At 42.5% G+C, this 16,831-nt stretch overlaps 1 protein-coding gene across 1 annotated transcript in view; it reads right to left on the bottom strand.

Moving 5' to 3' along the window:
• The window catches only part of ncapd2 (non-SMC condensin I complex, subunit D2), a 43,610-nt gene that overhangs the window by 18,709 nt on the left and 8,070 nt on the right, over positions 1-16,831 (bottom strand). The window contains exons 16-22 of the mRNA XM_079693111.1: positions 16,069-16,243; positions 14,453-14,537; positions 10,818-10,954; positions 6,033-6,165; positions 4,685-4,760; positions 2,093-2,308; positions 1,517-1,677 (exon numbers count right to left, since the gene is read on the bottom strand). Coding sequence (XP_079549237.1) covers positions 1,517-1,677; positions 2,093-2,308; positions 4,685-4,760; positions 6,033-6,165; positions 10,818-10,954; positions 14,453-14,537; positions 16,069-16,243 — 983 coding nt within the window. The remainder of the gene's footprint in view (positions 1-1,516; positions 1,678-2,092; positions 2,309-4,684; positions 4,761-6,032; positions 6,166-10,817; positions 10,955-14,452; positions 14,538-16,068; positions 16,244-16,831) is intronic.

Here is a 16,831-nt window from a genome sequence, read left to right as displayed (position 1 = left end):
TCCATCGTAATCGGGCTCTTTGAAGATCCAAAAATCCACGGTTTTCTTACATTTCTGATCATGTATACTCCAATGATGGTGCAATCATCCAAACAAATTGCACTGCTTAAAGATTCCCATCGTGACACTTCAACCTTGAAAACACTGCCATTAAAATGTGGCTCCAAAAGATACTGATTTCACAGAAAAAATATGGAAAATCATTCATATCCCCCCATGCTGTTGTTTCAGATAACCACTGAGAACTCGCAGTGAACACCATGTGGCAGTGACATAAAAATGATTTGCCATCCGTTTCTCTTTTGATTATAATCTAGAATAATTTATAACAATGTGTAACGCTGATTAGGGATGTTTATTTCCCTGTTGTGCTGAACAGTTCTGAGCCATCACTCATCTGACTGTCACTAAAATTCATCATGTCTAAAAACCCTGCGGAGACTCACTGTTCATTTACAGAAGCACTTTTTAATAATCAAGTATAAACTGAAATTAGACTCAAACTGACTCTTTTGTTGATTAACAGATTCATTGTTTTGACTATAAAATTGTGAAAAGCAGCCATCAAAACCCTGCAGAGCCCAACGTGGCATACAATTATATTGTTTATTTTTTCGAGGGCATATCTTTAATTAGTTTAGACATGACTTATTGAAGCTAAATTGGGTTTATTTTTTGTTACAGCAGCATGTTAACATGGCATTGCACATGAACTTAAAATTATAAATAAACATGAACTATATTGATAACAGTATGGAATATATAGATCTATAGATTAAATACACAAACAAAGAAATTATAAGACACATTGAAAAGCAGCAAATCCTCAGAAGCTGGAATCATTTAACATTTGGGTATTTCTGTTAGATTCAAATGGTTATTAATTAACAAAACTATTTTCTTTTAATCAACTAATCACCTTAATACCGTTTTTCTTAGTGCAGTGCTTGACATTCACATTAAAATTGATGAAAACTCAATCAAGTGACATGCAACTAAAAATACATTGTGAATAATAATCACAATCTTATCTCCACTTAAAGGTGGGGTAGGTAAGTTTGAGAAACCGGCTCGAGATACACTTTGCTATATTCCATGGAATGCTCTTAACATCCCGATAGCAATGAATATCTGAAGTGCTTTGACATTAAATAAATACAAAATTTCATCTCTGGAAGCTGTAGCGCTGTAAAAAGCACGACCAATCATCTGAGCCGGCCCAGCTAATATAACTGGATGGCCTACCTGCCTGTCAGCCTTCCATCTGTGCACAAACTGATCTCGTGCCCTCATTGGTCATGTGCACGTTCGTGTGTGTTGGAGGAGGGGCTTTGTGAGGAAGTGGCAGATTTTCCGGTTGTGTATTTTCAAATTCTAGCGCACTCGATCTGGTTTCTCCATTCTTACATACCCTACCTTAAATGTACCGATTAACTCCAAGGGAATTGTCCTTGAATGACTGTTGGTGCTGAAAAGGTGTTGAACATAAGTCAAGTGTTGAACTCAGCCTCATTACCTTGGCTTTGCTGGAGGGTCTCTTCTCTTTCTCCGCCCTCTCCTCCGTCTCTCGCCTCCTCCTCCTCAGCTCGGTGCTCACGCTACGCTCCAGGTGAGACACCTGCCAGAACGCCACGCAGCCACACAGAGCCAGCAGCTGCGCCAGACACACACAGTTCACTGCAGGGGACACACACACACACGTGATTGAAGACCTCAGGTTTTAGGGAAGTTTGTTTTCAGAGTGTGCTGGACAGGTTAGACTAGGTCAATAGGTGTTTCCATTAGAGCTGCACCAGATAGTTTTATGCTTTTCTATTACGTTTGAATGCATATAATGATTCTATTTGAGGCCAGTATTTCTCTACAGTTGCAACTTAAGATTAGGTTTCAATATTATGAGTATTACAGTGTTTGAAGAATTGATTCCATGGGTGGCTGCGTTGGATATTTCCGACTTGCATGAGCCAAACATTTCCAATTACAGTGTTATATATTCAAAATGAACTTAAAAACGGTTAGCTCTCCGTACTGCAATACACATTTCATTTAGTTTTAACATCAATAAAGTAAAAAGACATTTGGCACAGCTCACCTTGTTCACCTTGCTCGTTGGACCCTTGCGTTACGTCCTGAATCTGGCTAGCTTCCTTGTCGAGTTCGCCACCCTCTGCAATCTGATCCAGTAAGAGGCGAGCGCAGCGCTGCAGCAGCCGGGAGCACAGCTGGTCCGGAGACTCAGCCAGGAAGTAGAGGAGACGCACCGCCTGCTCCATGAAGCTCTGCCAATGAGGGTCCTCCATCACCACACCTGCAAACAACAACAGAGAGCCGTGAGCGGAGGAAACAGAGAAGTGAGCGGAGGAAACAGAGAGCGGAGGAAACAGAGAAGTGAGCGGGGAGAGCAGAGGAAACAGAGAAGTGAGCGGAAGGAAACAGAGAAGTGAGCGGAGGAAACAGAGAAGAGAGCGGAGGAAACAGAGAGCGGAGGAAACAGAGAAGTGAGCGGAGGAAACAGAGAAGTGAGCGGGGAGAGCAGAGGAAACAGAGAAGTGAGCGGAAGGAAACAGAGAAGTGAGCGGAGGAAACAGAGAAGAGAGCGGAGGAAACAGAGAGCGGAGGAAACAGAGAAGTGAGCGGAGGAAACAGAGAGCGGAGGAAACAGAGAAGTGAGCGGAGGAAACAGAGAGCGGAGGAAACAGAGAAGTGAGCGGAGGAAACAGAGAAGAGAGCGGAGGAAACAGAGAAGTGAGCGGAGGAAACAGAGAGCGGAGGAAACAGAGAAGTGAGCGGAGGAAACAGAGAAGTGAGCGGAGGAAACAGAGAAGTGAGCGGAGGAAACAGAGAAGTTAGCAGAGGAAACAGAGAAGTTAGCAGAGGAAACAGAGAAGTTAGCAGAGGAAACAGAGAGCGGAGGAAACAGAGAAGTGAGCGGAGGAAACAGAGAGCGGAGGAAACAGAGAGCAGAGGAAACAGAGAAGTGAGCGGAGGAAACAGAGAAGTGAGCGGGGAGAGCAGAGGAAACAGAGAAGTGAGCGGAAGGAAACAGAGAAGTGAGCGGAGGAAACAGAGAAGAGAGCGGAGGAAACAGAGAGCGGAGGAAACAGAGAAGTGAGCGGAGGAAACAGAGAGCGGAGGAAACAGAGAAGTGAGCGGAGGAAACAGAGAGCGGAGGAAACAGAGAAGTGAGCGGAGGAAACAGAGAGCGGAGGAAACAGAGAAGAGAGCGGAGGAAACAGAGAAGTGAGCGGAGGAAACAGAGAAGTGAGCGGAGGAAACAGAGAGCGGAGGAAACAGAGAAGTGAGCGGAGGAAACAGAGAAGTGAGCGGAGGAAACAGAGAAGTGAGCGGAGGAAACAGAGAGCGGAGGAAACAGAGAGCGGAGGAAACAGAGAAGTGAGCGGAGGAAACAGAGAAGTGAGCGGAGGAAACAGAGAAGTTAGCAGAGGAAACAGAGAGCGGAGGAAACAGAGAAGTGAGCGGAGGAAACAGAGAGCGGAGGAAACAGAGAAGTGAGCGGAGGAAACAGAGAAGAGAGCGGAGGAAACAGAGAAGTGAGCGGAGGAAACAGAGAAGTGAGCGGAGGAAACAGAGAAGTGAGCGGAGGAAACAGAGAGCGGAGGAAACAGAGAAGTGAGCGGAGGAAACAGAGAAGTGAGCGGAGGAAACAGAGAAGTGAGCGGAGGAAACAGAGAGCGGAGGAAACAGAGAGCGGAGGAAACAGAGAAGTGAGCGGAGGAAACAGAGAAGTGAGCGGAGGAAACAGAGAAGTGAGCGGAGGAAACAGAGAAGTGAGCGGAGGAAACAGAGAGCGGAGGAAACAGAGAGCGGAGGAAACAGAGAAGTGAGCGGAGGAAACAGAGAAGTGAGCGGAGGAAACAGAGAAGTGAGCGGAGGAAACAGAGAAGTTAGCAGAGGAAACAGAGAAGTTAGCAGAGGAAACAGAGAAGTTAGCAGAGGAAACAGAGAGCGGAGGAAACAGAGAAGTGAGCGGAGGAAACAGAGAGCGGAGGAAACAGAGAGCAGAGGAAACAGAGAAGTGAGCGGAGGAAACAGAGAAGTGAGCGGGGAGAGCAGAGGAAACAGAGAAGTGAGCGGAAGGAAACAGAGAAGTGAGCGGAGGAAACAGAGAAGAGAGCGGAGGAAACAGAGAGCGGAGGAAACAGAGAAGTGAGCGGAGGAAACAGAGAGCGGAGGAAACAGAGAAGTGAGCGGAGGAAACAGAGAGCGGAGGAAACAGAGAAGTGAGCGGAGGAAACAGAGAGCGGAGGAAACAGAGAAGAGAGCGGAGGAAACAGAGAAGTGAGCGGAGGAAACAGAGAAGTGAGCGGAGGAAACAGAGAGCGGAGGAAACAGAGAAGTGAGCGGAGGAAACAGAGAAGTGAGCGGAGGAAACAGAGAAGTGAGCGGAGGAAACAGAGAGCGGAGGAAACAGAGAGCGGAGGAAACAGAGAAGTTAGCAGAGGAAACAGAGAGCGGAGGAAACAGAGAGCGGAGGAAACAGAGAAGTGAGCGGAGGAAACAGAGAGCGGAGGAAACAGAGAGCGGAGGAAACAGAGAAGTGAGCGGAGGAAACAGAGAAGTGAGCGGAGGAAACAGAGAGCGGAGGAAACAGAGAGCAGAGGAAACAGAGAGCGGAGGAAACAGAGGTGAAGGCTAAGAAAGAAACACATTGGTTTGCATTTACCTTCAGCGATGGCCTGTGTGAGGCAGGTGAAAAGCTGGTGGTCCTGAGGCAGTCTGAATGGAGCACTCTTTGATTGCTGGATCAAATTAAAAAAAAGGTAGAAAATGTTAACAGCTTTGAAGCCCTCTACGTGTCTCTTTGCATTATAGCAGCCTATTATACATTAGTTTGAAATAGACATATTTTGTGAGGTTAAAGACAAAGACTTTTAACCGTCAATTTGTCTTCAGTTTCTCTTTGAGACCAAGTGAATAAAAAAAGTAGGCATTCCTGAAATATCTTACGAGAATAAAATTGCAATGCGTGTATACTATTGTTTTACAGCTAGGTTATCTGAAACCCAAAGTAGTAATGCATGATTTCTAGAGCCGATTGAAATGTGTCTTAATGTTTATTTAAAGAAATCTAACAAATAATGTTGTCCATAACTAACACATGTATATTTGTACTTATCAAAAGAGAATATTTATGACTGAATGTGGCTCTCTTAACCCTTAGATGCATAAGTGGGTCTTCTTTGACCCGGTGAGGTGGTTTTCTTGAAGTGTCTTTGTAATGACATTTTTTATCATTTCATATTCCAGCTGTTCCTCAAAAAACATGTTTTGGAAATCATGCCATTCAAATTTACATTTTAAGAAATTGTAGTTTTTGTGTTTCTACCCCAAGCTTCCATAAGTGGGTCAAAAACAACCCGCATGTATTTTCTATGGGATCCTCTGGGATCCTTTGATTCTTATCACCTGTTGCTGTCAGGAATACATTCACTGTAGGACACACAGACTACATCACAAGTGACACCTCTCAGGGAGATTATTTCACACAGCCAGATCTGATACCTGTCAGTATAATAATAATAATAATAATAATAATAATACATTATATTTGTATAGGGCTTTTCAAGGACTCAAAATCGCTTTACAATACAAGTGAAGGTTAGGGTGGGGGGTGTAGGACTATCAAACTTGATCAACCGGCATGGATTGATGGGGGGTGGGCTTTGATGAGTAGACAAGAGAAGAAGAGATGAGTTTTGAAAAGGGAATGGAATACTGTGAGGGTCTCAGAATAGCGGAGATCTTTGCATCGATATGTTGAAAACGTTTTTTTCAAAATGTAAAACAAATGTCTAAAATTATAAATAGTGAAAAATGAAATGTAAAATATTTCTAGTGTGAACCAAAATATAATAAAAGTGATTTTTCTTAACCAAAATGACAAAAATGGCATAAAAAACACATTATTCTAATACGGGTCCTTTTAGACCCACTTATGGAAGAGAGTAGGGTCCAGGCACTCTGAGGGCATCTAAGGATTAAGGAGTCAGTGGGGATGTATGTCTTCTTACCCTGATGTGGTCAGTGATGCTGCTGATGGTGAGAACTGAGTCTCTGGCCAGAAGAAAGTCTTCAGTCACTTTCTCTCCCAGAGCCACCGAACAGAGAGTGTCCAGATTACTGAGGACGACCTCCCTCTCTGCCCTGTTGGAGTAACATGTAGACGTTGTTACAAAGAAGTATGGATTTGATATTCCCATATGGTTAGTGCTTAGGCAAAGTGAGGTAATGACATCCCCGCCCTGCATCAGCCAGCCGCTGCGTCAGATAACGCGTGTAGGAGGACGGGTTAGGAGAAGCACTATAAGATTTAAAAAGGTTGTGAATGCTGCGGCTGCTTGAAGAGGCAGCAGCGTGGGAGGACTGCTGATAGTCTCTTCCCTACAGCTGTGGCAGTCTGTGAGGGGGAACACTGAAATAAATATATATTCAGTGAAATGAATTGGCAAGGAGCCCAGTTATATGGTCGTGACTTTGATTACAATGGAGAGGAGCCGAGGGTGAGCTTGTATTCTGACTAAAGAGAGGATTAGCTGAATGTCAAGCAGCTGAGGGAGGAGCGTGATGTAAAAGGAAGACTATGCCGTGAGGAATGTTCAAGATTTCACATCATTTGAAAACTGTTTATGAAACTAAACTAACAAAAAGCTAAAACAATTAGTCACCTGTAGCTTTTTCAGGTCCAGATGAAATCTGCATTTTAAAAATACAAGTGTCAACTTTTTATCAAAAGGATGTTAAAGTGTGTTCGCAAATGTAAGCAAAGATAGTTATATTATTTAATTGGTTTCTTCTCTCATTTGAGGAGGGGTTGTCCACATTAAATCATTTTGACCGGTGATACATGTCACCTTTCATGTTCATTTAAAACTTGTGGCAAATAAAAGTTTTGTAGCTGTTTATGGCGCATTTCCACTGCAGGGCCTCACACGGCTTAGTACGGTATAATTAGTCCTTGGTAGGCCAGGCTCACTTTATGCTGCGTTTCCATTACAGTTTAGGAACTGGGGCAGTAACTATAGTAACGCAGTGTAGGCGGAGCCGTGACGTCGTCTTCAATGCGAACCACAAAACCAACATCAGCCGTTAGCTGTTAGCACTCAGAGCTCACAGCTCCTCATATCTGTTCAGAAACTAGACCAAAGTTAAACAAGTCCAAACCACTGACTGTCTGTGTCATGGAGAATACAGTCGCTGGTTTATTTATGTCTGTAGGCCGTTGTTGTGAGTGTGGACAGTCGGAGCATATACTGCGTTAGCTTAGCCGATCTCCATTTAGAAAACACGCATTTTAAAAAGGTGTTACGCCTGCCGTCTGTCTGCAGACTTATCAAAGCATTAATTCATGGTTTTTACTAACCGGTATCAGTATGTTGTTACTTCGGCATCATTTTGAAACGTGCATTACAATTAAATCACGGTCAAATATGTTCATTGTGTTTTAGTTGCCAGCGATTCTCTCTCAGTTTAGCATACTCAGCCCGGTTGTTGGCCCGGAAAGAACCTCAATTTTGGAGAGCCAGAAAACTGTGAAAAAGTACCCGCTAGCCGGAACTACCCCTAGTGGAAACGCAACCATAAACGGGCCGGGTTTGGCACGGCACGCTTAAACCGTGCTGCAGTGGAAATGCGCCTTTAGACAGGTGACACCAGAGTGCGTGTTGCTTTAACAGCAAATTCAAGATTAGAAAAGAAAGCATGCAAATGAGTATTGAAAATAGATACAATGCTTCGTCTGATTGCCCATCACAGAGCATAACATATTTTGACAGCGTTCAGTGAAAATCATAATGAGAATCTAATTACATTTCACAGAAAGCCACATTTAAAAAGCAATTTACTGTCATCAGTGAGGACAGCTCAGTGTTGCAGAAACATCACGACCCAGTATGAAATCTGACAAACACCTCAGCAGAGCTCCTGTTACATCTGTTCTCACCACTCACCACTCCTCTCTCCCTTGTCATAAATATATGCTCATGCAAACACTATCTTAACACAAGCAGAGTATTTTGTGTTGACTTATTCTAAATTGGACATTACAAACAGGCTGTAGAGCATCATGTATAAATATTAGGGATGTAACGATACCAAAAACTCACGGTACGATAATATCGCGATAACAAGTCCACGGTACGGTATTTATCGCGATATTGAATAATAAAGGGAAGGAAAAAAAAATCATACATTTTTTTTTTTCAATAAAACATTTTTTTATTCGGAAAATATTTCTTTATTACATAATAAATCTGATTTTTACAGCCTTTTTGTAGGATAGCAGTATTTTAAAGTGTCAAAAACAAAGTGACAGTAACAGACTGGAACAAGAAAACCAGTGTTTTTGTACCTACTGGTACTACCCAACAAAGTAAGCATTTTCTTTATGCCACTGCATCTCACAAATAAACAAGGACATTTAATAATCAGACCCTGCAATAAAATAAATCAAGTTTCACTTTAGTTTTTCAAGTAACTCAACTCAAACTCACTAGTCACTCACTCAGCATCATCAGACAGGTTTTTAGGAATATGAGAATGTCCACATTTCCAGCTATTTATAAGCTGGGGTGTTTGGGCATTTACAATATCCCCTGCTCTGGAAACAACTCTCTCGCTTGGTACTGATGTTGCTGGGACACCAGTGGTCGCGTTAACCGAATATTTTATTTAACAATGACGGAAAAATCTGAAAGCAGTCTGTCATTTTGACAGATTAGAACAAACTCGGAACAGCGCCAACGTTTCCCCGCAGCGAGGCTCTGGTGTTATGCCGTGTTATGCATGCCCTCCAAAAGGAAATGATATAGTTCCCAAACCGTACTTTGCCGTACAGATCAATACATGTCTGGGAGGTTTTGCTTCACGCTGTGCGCGTCCCGCTAGGTGCATGCACACACGGCATAACACCGCCCCCCCCCACCCCCCGTTGACAGTTCACGAGCATGCTCTATCGTGAACTGTTCAGACCCGACGGGTAATACGGGATTATGACGGATATTTTACGATCCTGTCTGTCAAAATGACGGAGAGCGAAAAAGTCTAACGCCAGGCCATGGCCAAACAGACATGGCGAGATATAAATATATGGTTGGTACATGTCTCTAGGTGCGTAAATGTAGCCCTGTAAATACGATGTCCTTTTGTGTTATCTGTTGTTTTATTTTCATGTTGTAACCTACTTGCTGCCATGTTGGACAGGTCTCTCTTGAAAAAGAGATCGATGATCTCAATGGGACCACCTGGTTAAATAAAGGTTTAAAAAAAAAAAAGTGTTTAAAAAAAAAAAAATTTTTTTAAAAATTATTATTTTTTAAAAATCGCGGTAGATTTTGTCAGTCTCACGACGGTATTGGGAAATTTATTTACCGCGATACCGCGATATTCGGTATATCGTTACATCCCTAATAAATATCCTTCAACTTGCAACGTTTGTTTTGATAGACATCCCCACCAACACAACACATCCGCACCTTTAAACATGTGAACTGAGATCAAATCACAACATGGAGAGGAGGAGAAAGTGGAAATTGGATTGCTCAGCGAACTAAATATATAGTTTTTAGACTGCAAGTGTAAATATGCACATTGAATTTTATCTCGTCGCACTGTCATCGCTACTACCTCTGCTTTTACCACTCTTATTTATTTGCGTCTATTTTTGACTGCAGTGAGAGTTGCCAAAGAAATGTCGTAGTACTTTGTATGACGACAATAAAGATATATTTCTATTCTATTCTTCTAAATCGCAAATGCATTATGAGCAAAGGGATTTCATATGGTCGTCTATTCCTTGACCTCTGAGTGAAACGTCACAGGGTTAAGGAAGAGTGGATAGGAGAATTCAAAAGGACTTAGGAGAAGAGTAATTTAGAGAATCCGACTGCACTTTCACTATCCGAGGTGTTTATGATGCGCCAGCGGACGTCATGAATGCCATTGTCTTGGAGGGGCGCTGCGCTCCGCCAACGGAGCCCCGCGCCCCCCTGAAATTCAAGGTTTAAAAAAAAAGTATATATATATATATATATAGTACCAAATTGCAACTAATCTAGATATACACCGTAACTTTTCGCATTGAACATGTGCTCTTTTATTAAATTAAGTAAACTTCCGGTTCATTTCAGGTTCCTAGTACCTCATTCACACCAACGGTGTTTCAGGGCCGGTTCGGAGCTGGAGCTTGAAAAGCACCGGGTTTTCCTGTTCACACCGCAACGGAGCAGCCTCTTAGCTCCGGAATCCGGTTCATTTCGAGCACCAAAGAATTGTCCGGCCAGAGCAAAAAGCACTGCATACGTCACGCTTACGTCGAGGCGGGGGCAGGGGCGGGATCAACTCCTGAACGACAACAAAAAGCCGGCGGTTTATCCAGTTTGTACACAACGATAGGGAAACTTAACAAGCAGCAGTGGTCCACTGAAGAGACCGGCTACCTACTGGGAATCTGGTCTTCTGAAGAGGTACAGAGGAAGCTGGAGCACAATCGGCCATTGTTGTCGGTGTCAGCTGTGAGGGGTTTCCGGGCGGTTTGGCTTTATGAAGCAGGCACGCAAACGGTTACGTCATGACGCAAACCATGATGCAATGACGCAACAACAGTCGGACTCTGGGCGGTGTGAAAAGAGCCGGAGCTAAACCGAAGAACCGGTTCTGAACCTGAAAAGCTCCAGCACGGAGCTTGAACCGGAGTTGCGTTGGTGTGAGTGAGGTATAAGAGAAACTGACAATTCGACTGCAGCCTGAGTTTCTTTGGACTCCATTAGATCATTTTCTACCAAGCAAAGTGAATGTCTTACCGTGCAGCCATCCCCAGCAGCAACACAGCAGCTCGTCTGTGTAATCCAGAAGTCTCTCGTTTGCCGGTGAACCTCTCCCACAACACCTGCACCACCGTGGACTGGAGAAGACTGCCACTGCCAAAGAACTCCTGCACCTGAAGAAGTCGCCAGAAAAGTGTGAGGATGGTGACAAATCATCATGTTTTAAGATACATAAAATCAAACATACAATGGACATTGAGCCGTTTCATTGCATGTCTATGCATCGTGTTTGAACCCTATATTTCTGCAAGGTTGCAGATAACGCGAAAGAATACTAGTTATACCACATGTAGAGTTAGATTCAAGGAGTTGCTGAATAGGAGTGTTGGTGATTTTGATTACACATCGCTCTGGAGATATTGAACATTTCCAAAAGTCAACAATCATTGAAAAACTATAGATAGAATAATTTCCAAAATGTATAACATGTCTTTATTTAATCAAATATTCAGCTTTAAAAACACATTTCTTGGCGTTTCAATAAAAGGTTTGCTCACCCACTTGAGGCACAAACGGGAAAGAATGCACTTGTTTTAACGGGACAGTCTGGCAATACCGTAAAACAAATTTTTAGAACTTCATAGATCTTTAACTACCTCTTTTAAATGAGGGGTGACTCACGATGAAAGACATTTAAAGCTGTATTCAAAAACGTCAACAAAAGCTTTTAAATAAATAAAAAACATAATTTGTTTAAAGCCCTAGAAGACGCCATACATACTAGGGCTGAACGATTAATCGTTTTGAAATGATGCAATTTTTGTTTTGTTCTTCTTGTGTGTCAGTCATCCACACCAATCAGAAGTGCTGTGCTCCGCATGTACCAGCCATTGTTAACCAATCAGAAGTGGCCCATGATAGAAGGTGATAGACAGATTGATCCAATCACCTGCCAAGTATTTTTGAAATGCTTTTCCAAATGTTTTCCAATGGAGCTTTCCTAGAAGGTGAATCAAACCATCTGAGTCAGGTTAGTAATGCTCCATCACATGTTTCTATTACAGGGTGAATCTTAAACTGAAGCTTGACTTTAAAGCAACCCAACGGAAGTTTCATGTAAGTTCAGTTCTTTCACTCGTAGCTCGGGCTGCGGGGTGCTAGAGACGGGAGCACGCCGAATAGGGTTGCCAGAAACTGACCATGATCAAAATCGATTATTCGGCAGCCCTGGCGAATAATAACAGATTATGCGGCGACCCCCCGCGGGAGAGGAAAAAAAAAAAAACTCAGACGAAAGGAATTCCATTGTTTTCTATACTGGAACATGTTTGACAGTACAAACAAAATAAACGACAAATAAACCAACATCAACATGATGTAAATCTTTGAACTCTTTTTACCTGCCGCTTGGTTCATCTTTAGTCGCACGTGTGAGGGAGAGGGGGGGTGGGGGTGGGGTCGGTGTGTAGCGTGCTGCAGCAGCAGTCTGCTCTGCACGCAGGCTTCCTCCAAGTTTACAGTAAAATAAACTGGTGGTGTGACCAATGGCCATTTACAATTATTAATACTATTACTATTATTAGCATTAGTCTATATTTTGGTTGAAACTAAGCCAGAAAAAAAAAAAAATCAATTATGGAGACTAATGAATGTTCGAATAATCAAATAATCACTGGCATCCTTAACGCTGATACGACCTTCCTAGCCGGAGATATGGCCGCATTTTACAATAAACGTCCGGGTCGCTTAAAAACAAATATTGCAAATCGAATCGCAATATCGGTCAGTAAAATTGCAATTAGATTATTTCCCCAAATCGTGCAGCCCTAATACGCACACACATAACTCTAGAGTTTATCGCTAGTACGATGTCTCGCATTGTTTGTTTTTAATAATTGAGCGTCCTAGAAAGCGTCCTAGAAAGAGTCCTAGAAAGAAATAACAGATATAAAGATAACACTATACTCACTATTTCCTTCAGGGCAAGAATAAGCTTTTGTGTTCCAACTAGTTGAGCAGTAGACAATAGGTCCACATTAAATCATGTTCTTCTGACAGTTGAACAGGAACATATTAGTTTCAGGGCAATAATGAGCTTTTGTATTTGAGCATTACTTTAACATAAAGACATGACTTTTGTGTCCTAAACTCTGCCCTCAGATTACCAAAGATGCAACTCACTGCTGACTGAAGGTCTGAGAGGGCTGGGTGACCTCCTTGCCTCCTACACACACACACCACACACACCACACACAGACACACAACCACTCCCACTGTCAGCATCCTCCCTGTGATTACTCCTCTGACTTTAGAGGAATCATTGGGGTTGAGCTGGGTCACTGTAGGCAGGCCCTTACAGCAGAGCAGGAACGTTTCTCTGCACTGCCAAGATTACCTGCCGGTCGAGGCAAAGAGGAACCCAGCTCTCATTCAGTCAGCTCGTATTCGCCTTGGACTCATCACCGGGCAAAATGTCAATCGGAGAGGAAGAAATGTACCTTTGGTTGGATGTAACGGGACATTTCTCTGAAGAATTACAGAGTTGGTGGGTTTCAGCTGCATAAATAAGGCACTAAGTTTTAAATAAGATTACTCATCAATTAGAGTTGATGCACTGTGGCAGTGTAATCAAAACATTGAGTAGTGACATGCTTTTTTGCTCCTTTTTAAAACGATAAAAACGCCGCTGAAGGTTAATCCAATGTGTCGGAAATGATTACTGATAATCCATCGTCATATTTATGTCAATAACAGAGTTTTCATATTAGCTGCTACGAGAGTGTACGAGAGTTTTGGGCCTTCTGGCTGCGCAGCACTCATTCACCAATGGGTAATGTTTAGATGGATTTGAGGAACTTCCCCTCAATGCTATTGGCTCTAACGGTTAAAAAGAGGTGTCAATCAAAATCGACCGATGGATTCCAGAGATATGGAAAATGCACCCAAATGTGGTTTTTTTCCCTAAACCTCTCCAAAAAAGGTCACATGTCACTTGTTTTGCCTGAATCTTGATACAGGGTACTTATTATATGTTATAGTTTGAATTCCTAAAGCTTTTAGTCTACTATCCCATCATTCAATGGTGGTTTTCACTATAAGTAATGGGTTGTTTTTGGACGGACACTATCATTTACATTTTTTTTTACTATGTTCAATCTGAATTTACTTTCAAATAAAAAAAATCTAAATTGATTCTGACTTTTCGATATCCAACTCACGGGTTTATCATTACTTTGAGAAAAAAGATTATTAATTTTCCCCTTTTAAAAGTGAAGATAGTCATTTGTTCTGGGAATGTCCTTTTCGAGCCTGAGGCCTGAAAAACAGGCTCAACTGGTTAAGAGCCGCTTCATACTTAAATGCAAATTGAAACTTTGGAGGGTCTGAAATTGAGTGGATGCCGTAAGGTTCCTTTCGTGTGTGAACATATTACTTCCAGTTGTCGTTTTTTCTGAGAAGCAGAAGACGTTTTAGCACTCTACTATTGAAGAGAGCATGTATTGGAAAACATTTTCTTTTTTGTCTCATGCCCGTTTACTTAATAGCACAAGCCAATTACATTACTCCAGAGTTTCTCTCTAGTACAAACATGTCTCGCATTGCTTGTTTTGAATAATTGAGCTTCTTAGAAAGAACTACCAGATATAAAAAAAAAAAAAAGCTGAACTCACTATTTCCTCCAGACACTGGATTGTTCCCAGAGAAGCATCGACCATCAGCTCAGAGAGGCTGTCGACCAGAGTGTGGGCTTTCACCCTGATGAAACAAGACAGTTTAAAAACACAGCGCTAAACAAATCTATTTAAGTGTTTAGGTTGCCTGCATTACAGTATTTGTCATTTTGAGCATGTACACAAAATGCACCATACTACATATTGAGGTTATATCCAGAGTTTCCCTTAGCGACCGGTAAAATATGCTGAAGACCGGCAAATCCAAATCTCTCCGGTCAAAATAATTTCCCCTTAGCGCAATACCGCATCAGTTGCGCTACTTATCTGATAGATAATAGTATTTGACAGACAAGAAGAATCAATTCTAATGTCTGAACGATTAATCGATTTTAAATCGAAATTTGAAATGATGCGATTATCAAATCGCAAGGCCTGAGATTTTTCTCAATTTTTTTTTTTTTTTTACAATCTTTTTTTTCTTCTTCTTGTGTGTCAGTCATCCACACCAATCAGAAGTGCTGTGCTCCACATGTATCAGCCATTGTTAACCAATCAGAAGTGGCCCATGATAGAAGGTGATAGACAGATTGATCCAATCACCTGCCAAGTATTTTTGATACTTTTCCAAATGGCTTCCAATGGAGCTTTCCTAGATGGTGAATCAAACCATCTGAGTCAGGTTAGTAATGCTCCATCACATGTTTCTATTACAGGGTGAATCTTAAACTGAAGCTTGACTTTAAAGCAACCCAACGGAAGTTTCATGTAAGTTTAGTTCTTTCACTCGTAGCTCGGGCTGCGGGGGTGCTAGAGACGGGAGCATGTTGATGCGACCTTCCTACCCGGAGATATGGCCGCATTTTACAATAAACTTACCTTGGGTCGCTTAAAAACAAATATCACAAATCGAATCGCAATATTTTTCCGAAAAATCGCAATTAGATTTTTTCCCAAAATGGTGCAGCCCTAATAAGCAGGTAGTCATATCATTAGCTAGAACTAGCTGGATCTGATCGATATGGACACAAACGCGAGTGAAGTCTAATCTGACGGGAGAGGGAGATCAGCTGCTGCTGACGAGTCGACACGCAGCTCTGCATAATCACATGCAGCGGTGAGCGGGTTAGAATATCACACGTAGCTATTTGAATTACCTCTCAAACTACCGTAACTAGTTATAGATATGTTTAGTTTTACTGTCGGGTCACTCATTACTGATCCGCGAGCTGTATGATACTGAGGGGCTGTCAGGAGAGGGAGAGAGCGCTCTGTTTATTATTCCCGTGTTATTGTAAGTTACTGTACACTTTTGAATAATGTAGTTAATCTACGATAATTAGTTTGTTTGATATCGAATCATATCAATTTGTTTTAAAGCTCAATAAATAACAAAGAAGACCTTTGACCGGCACTTTTCTAATTTTGTCTGGAAGATTTCAACTTTAACGGACATGTTGACGGGCGGAAACTCTGGTTATGTCATTGCATGTTCTGTTTCAGCCATGGTTCCTAATGTTAACCACTGCTGCTACCCTTAAGAGACAGTCATATTTATATTCAATATTTCACATTCAATTGTCAATGTTAGGGCCGTGCGAGGCAGCTTGACAGACCTGATGTTTTCTCCCTGAGGGTTCAGATACAGGCGCTTGTAGGCCTGAACGACAGCATCTTTAATGGCGGTGTCCGTGGACCAGACCAGAGGCAACATCTTCCTCACGCCACTCACCGAGTTGGCCACGCTGAACTCGCACACCGTCACACAAAACTGCACCGCCTCCAGGACCACTGAAACCAGAAACTACAGCTGTCAAATGGGATTCTTGACTGAAAAATAAAAATTAAGTTTGAGTTCTGCCTTCGCGTTAAATCCTGTTCTTCGGACAGTTGAACAAGAACATTTTAGTTTCAGGGCAAGAATCAGCTTTTGTGTTGGAACTATTTGGGCATTACTTTTGTGTCCTAAACTCTGCCCTCAGATTACCAAAGATGCAACTCACTGCTGACTGAAGGTCTGAGAGAGCTGGGTGACCTCCTTGCCTCCTACACACACACACACACACACACACACACACACACACACACACACACACACACACACACACACACACACACACACACACACACACACACACACACACACACACACACACACACACACACACACACACACACACACACACACACACACACACACACACACACACACACACAACAACCACTCCCACTGTCAGCATCGTCCCTGTGATTACTCCTCTGACTTTAGAGGAATCATTGGGGTTGAGCTGGGTCACTGTAGGCAGGCCCTTACAGCAGAGCAGGAACGTTTCTCTGCACTGCCAAGATTACCTGCCGGTCGAGGCAAAGAGGAACCCA

This window comes from Notothenia rossii (assembly GCF_949606895.1).
Source record: "Notothenia rossii genome assembly, chromosome: 7".
NCBI classification, from domain to species: domain Eukaryota; kingdom Metazoa; phylum Chordata; class Actinopteri; order Perciformes; family Nototheniidae; genus Notothenia; species Notothenia rossii.
This window is presented reverse-complemented; position numbering and strand designations above follow the sequence as displayed.